Source organism: Hylobates moloch, unplaced genomic scaffold, assembly GCF_009828535.3.
Source record: "Hylobates moloch isolate HMO894 unplaced genomic scaffold, HMol_V3 SCAFFOLD_69, whole genome shotgun sequence".
NCBI classification, from domain to species: domain Eukaryota; kingdom Metazoa; phylum Chordata; class Mammalia; order Primates; family Hylobatidae; genus Hylobates; species Hylobates moloch.
Genome location: NW_026652344.1, coordinates 8,708 through 19,677, shown reverse-complemented (window position 1 = coordinate 19,677; position 10,970 = coordinate 8,708). Strand labels below are relative to the sequence as shown.

The 10,970-nt window shown below is 38.0% G+C and overlaps 1 protein-coding gene across 1 annotated transcript in view; it reads left to right on the top strand.

Moving 5' to 3' along the window:
• The window catches only part of LOC131382575 (centrosomal protein of 112 kDa-like), a 69,205-nt gene extending 64,570 nt beyond the window's left edge, over positions 1-4,635 (top strand). Inside the window, exons 8-9 of the mRNA XM_058434863.1 lie at positions 1,026-1,103; positions 4,420-4,635. Of these exons, the coding sequence (XP_058290846.1) occupies positions 1,026-1,103; positions 4,420-4,635 (294 nt within the window). The remainder of the gene's footprint in view (positions 1-1,025; positions 1,104-4,419) is intronic.
• Positions 4,636-10,970: the final 6,335 nt, after the last annotated feature.

Below are 10,970 nucleotides of genomic sequence, written 5' to 3'. Positions count from 1 at the left end.
TTGGGTTTTTTGTTTTGTTTTTGTTTGTTTGTTTTTGTTTTTTTTTTGATACGGAGTCTTGCTCTGTCACCCAGGCTGGAGTGCAGTGGCGTGATCTTGGCTCACTGCAAGCTCCGCCTCCTGGGTTCACACCATTCTCCTGCCTTAGCCTCCTGAGTAGCTGGGATTACAGGTGCCCACCACCACGCCCGGCTAATTTTTTGTATTTTTAGTAGAGACGGGGTTTCACTGTGTTAGCCAGGATGGTCTTGATCTCCTGACCTCGTGATCCACCCGCCTTGGACTCCCAAAGTGCTAGGATTACAGGCATGAGCCACCGTGCCCAACCATAATTGTGTTTTTATGATGTGAGTCCAAAGATTATTTATCTTTATATTCAGTGTATGGGTGAGAATTAATTTAAGAACAAAGAGCTTCTTGGACATCAGCACAAAACTTCCCTGTTAACCAATTTTTATGAGAATAATTCATCTTTTCACGTCGCCCCTGTCCCCCACAACACACTTTAAACCTACTGTGGTATGCCACAATTAAAACTTTTTGTAAAAGAACTTAAAGAGAAGAGCCTGGATTGATTTTTAATTTTTTTTTTTTTTTTTGAAATCTAGTTACTGTGTGAATATTTTTTTGACAAAATACATAGCACTCAGCAGTCATTACTTAGAACTAAGAACTCTAGTTCAGTTGTAACCTAATCTTTTCCTTTGAGGGCAATACAGCATTACTAGACAAGCACACAAAACTCTCATTGCGCTGAATGACATGTATTTTGTCCTTTTTTTCTCCCTCCCTTCCCACTTCTTTCTCTTCTTTTCCTCCCTCTCTTCCTCCGCTTTCCCTTCTTTTCCTCCTTTCCTTTCTTCCTTCTTTCCTTTTTTCCTTCCTTCCTCCCTTCTTTCCTGTCCTTCCTCTTTATTTCCCGTTTTATCTCTTCTGTCTTTTCCCCTTTTATCTTTTCCATCTTTTCCTTTTATTTCTTCCATCTTTCCTTCCTCTCCTCTTCCTTTTTCCCTTTTGTATTTCAGGAAGCTTGTTCGAAAAAATCTCCTGTTTCTTTGGATGATAGTGACATTGAAGCTCGCCTTAATAGTTGGAATCTTGGGGTAAAAAAAATATTTGCTTTATGTATATATAGATGTGTCAAAATCATATTGTATGTGGATAATATCTGAACTAATTTGATTTTATTCAGTGAATGTTGGATGTTAGATATATGTTACTGTGTGGCCTTGAGAAGAGCTTAAGTATAGGAAATAAATAACATTCTGAACAAACATAAAATAGTCCCTGTCTCCAACAAGCTAACTTTCTTATGTGTGAAATAAGAGATATACACATGAAATAGTTAAATAATAATAAATAATAATTAAAGTTAGTATATGGTAGAATACCAAGATGAGTTATGTGAGTCACCCGAGGTGGAGGGGAGGGAAGGGAGAACTTGAAGAAGCAACACGGCCATTTGGGTTAAAAACACTCAAGGGGACCCCATGGATGAGCAGCTGTTACGGAAAACAGTTTATAGAGGCTGAGGGTCGTGAACGTATTTGGTGAGGTAGAGAAGTGGGAATTGGAGGCAGAAATAGGCACGAAGAAAGATGTGGTGGGGTAAGTGAGCTGTTGTGATTGGGTGTTTGGAATTTATGTATGGAATCTGTGGGCACTGTGTCAGGCTGCGTTGCATTGGAGCTTTGAATGCTAAATTGAGAAGTTTAGCTTTTAAATTTTAGGCAATATTGAGCCCTGGTTTTTTTTTTTCTCATTTCACTTTACATAAATGCTAACTGTTTAAATGCTTTTTTAATTTTTTAATTTTTTTATTTTTATTTATTTATTTATTTTTATTATTATTATACTTTAGGTTTTAGGGTACGTGTGCACAATGTGCAGGTTTGTTACATATGTATACATGTGCCATGTTGATTTCCTGCACCCATTAACTCGTCATTTAGCATTAGGTATATCTCCTAATGCTGTCCCTCCGCCCTCCCCCAACCCCACAACAGTCCCTGGAGTGTGATGTTCCCCTTCCTGTGTCCATGAGTTCTCATTGTTCAATTCCCACCTATGAGTGAGAACATGTGATGTTTGGTTTTTTGTCCTTGTGATAGTTTACTGAGAATGATGTTTTCCAGTTTCATCCATGTCCCTACAAAGGATATGAACTCATCATTTTTTATGGCTGGTAGTATTCCATGGTGTATATGTGCCACATTTTCTTAATCCAGTCTATCGTTGTTGGACATTTTGTTGGTTCCAAGTCTTTGCTATTGTGAATAGTGCCACAATAAACATATGTGTGCATGTGTCTTTATAGCAGCATGATTTATAGTCCTTTGGGTATATACCCAGTAATGGGATGGCTGGGTCAAATGGTATTTCTAGTTCTAGATCCCTGAGGAATCGCCACACTGACTTCCACCATGGTTGAACTAGTTTACAGTCCCACCAACAGTGTAAAAGTGTTCCTATTTCTCCACATCCTCTCCAGCACCTGTTGTTTCCTGATTTTTTAATGATGGCCATTCTAACTGGTGTGAGATGGTATCTCACTGTGGTTTTGATTTGCATTTCTCTGATGGCCAGTGATGATGAGCATTTCTTCATGTGTTTTTTGGCTGCATAAATGTCTTCTTTTGAGAAGTGTCTGTTCATGTCCTTTGTCCACTTTTTGATGGGGTTGTTTGTTTTTTTCTTGTAAATTTGTTTGAGTTCATTGTAGATTCTGGATATTAGCCCTTTGTCAGATGAGTAGGTTGCAAAAATTTTCTCCCATTCTGTAGGTTGCCTGTTCACTCTGATGGTTAACTGTTTAAATGCTTTGAGGAAACAACAAAAAGTGCTTAAAATGATTTTAGAATATGTTTTATTATAAAAATAATTTATAATTTGAAAAATATAGAAAATCAGAGGAATAAAAATCAACAGAGACCTGTGTTAACATTTTGTTATATAACATACCTTTTCCTCCCTTTTTTCTGTGTGTTTTTATAAGATTCAACAAATTTATTATAAATGCTATCTTATATGCAATTTAACATTTTATATGAGTTTATAAGAATTCTATATAAATGACTGTGAATGGTAGCATTTATTTTTCTTTTGGATGGATATTCCATAAACTTTTTAAGTATTCTGCTATTTTTGGACATCTGAATTGCTCCCAGTTTGTTTAACACAAGTAATTTTGCAGTAAAATTCCGTATAAGAATCTTTTTATACATATTTGGTTGCTTTCTTAGCTTACATTACATCTTTGTTACATTGTCTTCCAGAAAGTTCATATCAGTTTCAACCAGCCGTATCAGTTGTCCATTTTCTTCCACCAGCAGTATATCAGTTGTCCATTTTCCACCTATTCACTGACATTAGGGATTGTTATTTCAAAAAACTTAAAAACTTCCTACTAATAATGATCTTTAATGAAAGCAGTGCTTTAGGAAAATTGACTTGGTGGGAATATGAAAGTTCTATTGGATATGAGTAGAAATGGAGACAAGGTCCTGATTATCTTTTAGGTCTTTTTTTTTTTCTTTTTCTTCTTTTTTTTTTTTTTTTGAGACAGAATTTTGTTGTGTCACACAGGCTGGAGTGCAGTGGTGCTATCGTGGCTCACTGCAACCTCCACCTCCTGGGTTCAAGCAATCCTCCTGCCTCAGCCTCCCAAGTAGCTGGGATTACAGGTGCGTGCCACCATGCCTGGCTAATTTTTGTATTTCTAGTAGAGACGGGGGTTTCACCATGTTGGTCAGGCTGGTCTCGAACTCCCGACCTTTAGGTGATCTGCCCACCTCGGCCTCCCAGAGTGCTGGGATTACAAGTGTGGGCCATCACGCCTGGCTGTTTTAGGTCTTTATAGTGGACTGCATGTTAGTTTGATTGCTGGGAGGAGGGAAAGGTAAAAAGGAAAAACTTTTGAGAGAGTAAAATGTGCTAAGTGACTGAAAGGCTGAACTGAAGGACACCTAAAGGCTTGGTTCTGAGAAACGGAAACGTTGGCCTTTTGTCAGTTAATTGACTGTCAGACGAGGGCGGACCCATTTTAACGGTTTTAATTTAGATAGTGGAGTTTGAAAACTGGTAAGGTTAAATGGGGTAGTTCAAGGCCTAGAGCTTCTTGAGAGTCAAGAGCTGGAGGTATATGTTGGAGTCACACTGTTTGAGGAGGCAGCTGCGCCCAGAGACTAGGACAGCTCTAATCTTTGGAGAGCTCAGAGAGTCAGGAGGTCTGGGTGGAGAGCAGAGTGAGGGAGGATGTCTGGCTCATGGAATGGGCACAGTTAGAAGGTTGGGAAATGGATAGGAAATTAAAGTAATGTGGGCCTCCTATTAATTTTGGGAGTTTTCTAGAGAAAGAGAGAAGTAGAATTGATGAGAGAAGCATAATAAATCAAAAGAAAAACATTTTCATGTTTTAAGGTGCAGGGGAAGTTGCCATTGGAGGGAAGTGCTGTTACCAGTGTGGGAGAAGAGCACAGGAAATCCTTCAGAAAGACAAATTCCTTTTGCCAGAGAGCAACATCAAAGTGGAAAAGAAAATTCTGGAGCTATCCTTTTAAACTCGCCTTTGCCCTTAGCCACTTGAAACATGATATACATTACTTAGCACATAGAGTACTTTTCACGGTTGTTTAACTGTTCTGAGAATTAAATCTTTCCTTGGTATCAATAAAATTAAAATAAAACATTTAAGATATTGTGAGGTAATACCTTAAAAGTAGGTCTGTCTAGGGTTTTGTTCGCATTTTTATTGTTCAAATACACTAACTGTAAAATATAAAAGTCTTGTATTTTTATATATTTATACCATATAGGCATTAATCAGGCTGAGCTGTATCTCTTTAAGTAGAATAATTTAAGTATTCAATTTATTAGAAAGCTTAGATTTTGCTTTGATTTTAGTTTTGTATGAGAATGTGTGACTGGCTTGTTTTCTTTCTTCCTCTAAGTGATCCATTAGTAGCCAGAGTTAATTTTTGTGCTCTGGACTACGGATACATTTTTTATATTACTGGTGTTACTGTCAACACCTTCATTCAGATGCCTTAGATGTTATAGAATTTGAATTTTCTAGTTTTTGTTAAAAAATCAAATTTTTCCCAAATATGTTCTTTATTTTCCCAGAAATCAAATTCCCAAATATATTCTTTATTTTCCCAGGAGTATGTTAGTATTTTTTCTAAGAATACATAATTCAAATAGAGATTTATTTATTAAAAACTAGCAACGATATTTTTCTCTTGTATTTTTTCTTAATATTTAACTTTTTCAACATTTAGTTTTTGTGACGCTTTCTTGCTTACTCAATATATTGTATACCTATTTTGTGTCTGACTCTCTAAGTCACAAGCTGAATGGTTGTGCTGTGGGTATTCGCTATTCGTAAGTTCATTTGAGTACTTGCATGGATGGAGGCTTTGGAACATTCTCCCTTTAGTGACTCATGGATCATTGTGAAACACTCTATGTGTACCCATTTGAAAAAAAACTTTAAAAATTATGTCTTATTTGGTTTTTCAAGTTTTAGATTCTATTATTTATTTTGCGATTAATGTAATATCTTAAGATCTATGTCAGGAATATTGGAAGTTTTTGATGTTGACTAGGAATTATTTGTAGCTTCCTTTTTAAAGTGCTACAGTTTTAAGGTAGTAGAAAAAAGTCATAAGTATGTACATTCTGGTTTCTAGAATGTGCTTGTGAATTTTCTTTGATAAGTGAGGCATATAATATTAACATTCATGAAATCACAATCATGAAACAAGTTAAGCATCCTGTTTCCCTTTGAATTTAAATCCCTTTATCTACTTTATAGGTATAGAAATGGATGGGAAAAATTAGCTTGCTGACACAATTGAAATCTTCCATTGAATGAAGCTTTTAAATTGTAGCACTAAAAATCATGGTCATTACTGACTGATGGTTTAAAAGAAAAATGACCATACATAGAAAGACCAACTTTTATCCTAAGAAAATTATGTCACTCTTGTGTGATAATTGAATTGATAATATTTTCTTTGCAATTCTAATTACACAGAGATTTGTAGTCTCTTTTCTTATTTTTTCCTTTTTCTCCTTTCTCTTCTCTTTTTTTCTCTTTCTTTTCTTTTCCTCTTCTTCATGGGTCTTTATTGTAATTTTACTTAAGGTTACGGAGAAGGGAAATATGTTGTATTCATTAATGGGGTACTTTGTGGTATGATTAGTTGGGACAATTCTCATTAAGTAAGCATCTAATTTCAGCTGTCTTATCTAGTTTTATTTTAGGCAATTTCATGTTTTTTTTTCATGTAGGTTAGAAACCTGCCCATTTTCTTTTTTTTTCTTGAGACAGGGTCTTGCTCTGTCACCAAGGCTAAAGTGCAGTGGCATGATCATAGCTCACTGCAGCCTTGAACTCATGGGTTCAAGTGATCCTCTTGCCTCAGCCTCTTGAGTAGCTGGTGGTGCACACCACCGTGCCTGACTCCTGTCCATTTCATACTACACAGTGGTCTTGGAGAGAAACTGAGCTGAACATTCTGATATTTTAGGCTTCTCATTTGGCTGTAGTTTTCCACAAATGAGTGAAAGTGTCATATTTTGAGACTAGGACAAAGTTACCCAAATGAAGAAGAGTTATGAGAGTGGTTTACATAAAAAATTAATACTTTGATAAGACAAATGTCTTTCTATAGAGTGTAAAAATATCTGGAAGTATCTACTCAAAATGGTAACTGATAATTCCCCATGGTAAAATATCAGCACTTATTTTCTTAACATTTTAAGTGTTTTTTTAAATAGGAGTGTAACTATATTCAGAGTTTTATTTGAGAAGTTGACATTTATTTCTTTTAAAAGTGAATGTAAACTTCTGGCCATGAGTAAATCTATTACAGCCAGGTTCTCCCACAACCAAGAATTCTGGACAAAATACAAAAAGCGAACCACTTGGGGACTCTGAAAAGTCAATAATAACAGGCCGATTGAGAGGGAAGTTGGAATATGAAGAATCACTGATACAGTGGCAGGAAGTTTCCTGGTTTTCTGTTTGTGTTTTTTTTCTTCCTTAACTCCCAGCTTTGACTCCAGGGTGGGCCAAATTGAGCGATTGTGTAGCAGGCGTGGATGGCAGAAACTTACAGAGCAGCCCATCTTTTTGGCCAGAGAAGTGGGAGAATGGAAGAATGTGAGGGGATTTTTTTTTTCTTTCCTGGCCCTGCCTCTAGACCAGCCCCAGTGGAAAAACTATGCTATCGTGGTATAAGGGCAGCAGTTAGCGCCCATCTGTTTGGCTAGATCAACAGATAAAAGAAACCTCTCTTCATGCAAAGAATATGGGAGGAACATTTTATATACTTTTTTTCCCCATGTCTTTTCGCTTGCTATTATACTTTCCTCTGAGAGTATGCCTAGTCACATGGAACTGTACAATAGTGCAATGAGGTTCCTTCAGAGTTTGGCCAGTGGGACTGAGAAAGAAGCTCTCAGAGCCAGAGAGTATGGAGGGAAATCCAGGAATGGAAAGAGTGGGAGAAGGGGATTGCTAGTCTGTGTATGAACCATACAAGTTCCAGTCTTTCTCCAAGGTGGACATGTGTGGAACATACCCCCCAAATCATAGTCTCATAGCAGTCTTAGAGAACTGAACTGTGATGTAAACTATTGCCCTAGTCCCAGACCACCCCCTGAGTGGTACATGTGAGAGGCAGACTCAAATGACATAGTAAAGACTTCAAACTTGGAACTGACACCAGAGCTACTGTCCGTAGGAGAGATGGAATTTGCAGACTGATCTGAACGCAGTTGATTGTCCACTGAGACAAACAAACAAGCATCGCCATTTTTCAGAACCTCACAATATAATTATAATGATTAAGAGAATAATTTTTCAGATCATAGAGAATTAAACTAGAGATTGTTAACAAATTATTTGGGAAATCCACAAATATTTAGAAATTAAACAACACACTTCTAAATAATCCAGGGGTAAAAGAAAAAATCTTAAGGGAAATGAGAAAATATTTTAAAATGACAACACAACATATCAAAATGTGTGGGATGTAGCTCAAGTAGGTTTCATTGGGAAATTTACAGCATGAAATACTTATTTTAGAAAAGAAGAGGGGGGTTCTGTTTCTAGAATGGTAGCATGAGGAGCTCCACAGATGTGCTCCCTAGCAAAACAAGCATAATTGGTAATTGGTAATTAAAAGTCTCTGGAAATTGTCCTAAAGGCATAGAGCAAATGAAGACATTTATTCAAGAAAATCAACTACAGCTTGGTAAGAACAGCAAGAGTTTTGGCACTTGAACCATGACTTGCTTTCACTTTTCCCCTGTTCCTCCTCCAGCTCAGCTTCACAGAAATTCCATTCCCTTTGGGTGTGGCAAAGAAGATGAAGTTTCTCTCCCCTCAGCTCCCAGTCAAGGGATACAGTATCGTATTGGGAGGGGCATGCTGCCAGCATTTCTTATCCCTTTGAAGTCTGAGTGGAGGTGGCTAAATTCCTGGTGAGTGCAGCTTAGTGGTTGGGGGAAAGGGCTCTCTTCCTCCACTCAGCTAAGACTGACAGGGCAGAAGCTCTGCCTCAGACACAGTAGGTCAAGAATACTGTGTCCTTCATTGTCCTTACCTTCACTTGTTCATAGGATAGAGATTTCACTCCAAGAGATGCAAACTGGGAACAAGAAAGCTATCCCTCTGCATAGTGCCCAGTGTAGTAGCTCATAGATTTTTGCATAGGGGGAGAGGCAGTCTGAAGACCAGTGAGATCAGAAGCTCTCCTCAAAGAAATGGACTAATGCAAACAGTGTTGGGAAGTTCAAACCTAAGGATGCTGTAGAAAACAATGGAGATTTTAAAGAGGAGTCTGGTGGTTCCTACTAATTAACAGCAATAAGCGAAACCACAGGCTAGTACATTCACCAGAGAGAACCAGGGACAGAGACAGCTAAGAAGAGTCCTCCTGGGATCAGAACAATCCTCAGAGACTACCTCAGCATCTACCCCTGCCTGAATTTAATTGGATCAGGCTATGGAGCAATTTATGACCAGGGTATTGTTGAAAATAATAGAACAAACAGCCAGCAATTAGTAGACATAATAGCTGGGTGTCATATCAAATTAGATTTACAGTTTGACAAAAAGATAAGGGGAAAAAACAGAGGAGCCCTGCTAAATCCACTGTCATCACAGGTGACTGTATGCATGCCCAAGGCTGCATACACTGAGGAGTGATTCCGAAGTCTTCACCCTGTGGGAGAAATATACTTTATGAAATAATCTAGCCAAGCCACTAATCAAATAAACAAATGAAAACAATTAAAATTACTCATGGAGAGGGGAATCAGTGTCCAAAGTTGCTACATTGTATTACCTAAAATGTCCAAGTTTCAAGAAAATTATAAGACATGCAAAGAAACAGGAAAGTATGGCCCTTATAGAGAGAAAAATTATGCAACAGAAATGGCCTGTGAGAGAGCTGAGAGACCAGATTTAACAAAGGCTTCAAAATAGCCATTACAAATGTGTTCAAAGAACTAAAGGAAATGATGTTTAAAGAAGTAAAGAAAACTGTGATGGGCCAGGTGCAGTGGCTCATGCCTGTAATCCCAGCACTTTGGGAGGCTGAGGTGGGCGGATCACGAGGTCAAGAGATCAAGACCATCCTGGCTAACATAGTGAAACCCCATCTCTACTAAAAATACAAAAAATTAGTTGGGTATGGTGGCGCACACCTGTAGTCCCAGCTACTTGGGAAGCTGCGGCAGGAGGATCACTTGAACCTGGGAAGTGGAGGTTGCAGAGAGCCGAGATCGCACCATTGCACTCCAGCCTGGGTGACAGAGTGAGACTCCATCTGAAAAAACAAAAACAAAAACAAAAAACAGAAAGCTGTGATGACCATATCACATCAAATACAGAATATCATAAAGAGATTTAAATTATAAAAAAGAAGCAGAGCTGGGCACAGTGGCATGCACCTGTAGTTCCAGCTCCTCAGGAGGCATAGCCACTGTACTCCAGCCTGGGCAACATAGTGAGACCCCCATCTCTAAAAAAGCAAAAAAAAAAAAAAAAAAAAAAGCAGATGGAAATTATAGTGTTAAACCATATAACCAAAGTGAAAAATTCACCATAGGAGCTCAGCAATAGATTTGAACTGGCAGAACATTCAGTGAACTTGAAGATAGATTGATAGAGATTATGCAGGCCAAAGAAGAGAGTGAAAAAAGAATGCAGAAAAATGAACATTGCCTCAGGGAAATGTGGAATACCATTAAGTGCACCAACATATGTGTAATGGGGGTACCAGAACAAGAGGAGACAAAGGAGCAGAAAATATGTTTGAAGAACGATTGGCTGGAAAATTTCTAGTTTGATGAGAAACATCAATTTGCACATCCAAAAAGCTCAATGCACTTCAAGTTTAAATACAAAGAGTCACACCTAGCCACAGTACTAAAATTGCTGAGAAACAAAGAGAAATCTTTTTTTTTTTTTTGAGATGAAGTGTCGCTCTTGTTGCCCAGGCTAGAGTGCAATGACATGATCTCAGCTTACTGCAACTTCTGCCTCCCGGGTTCAAGCGATTCTCCTGCCTCAGCCTCCCAAGTAGCTGGATTACAGGCATGTGCCACCACGCCTGACTAATTTTTTGTATTTTTAGTAGAGACAGGGTTTCTGCATGTTGATCAGACTGGTCTCGAACTCCTGACCTCAGGTGATCCACCCGCCTCGGCCTCCCAAAGTGCTGGGATTACAGGCATGAGCCACCGCACCTGGCCAACAAAGAGAAAATCTTGAAAGCACAAAGAGAGACAAGAAGAAAGTTGTAAATTATGAATCTAAACGCCCATCTAAAGAAACTGGCGAAAGAACAAGTTAAACCCAAAGTAAGCAGATGAAGGAAATAATAAAGATTAAAGTAGAAATCAATGAAATTGAACATAAGCAATAATAAAAATCAGTGAAACCAAAAGCTGGA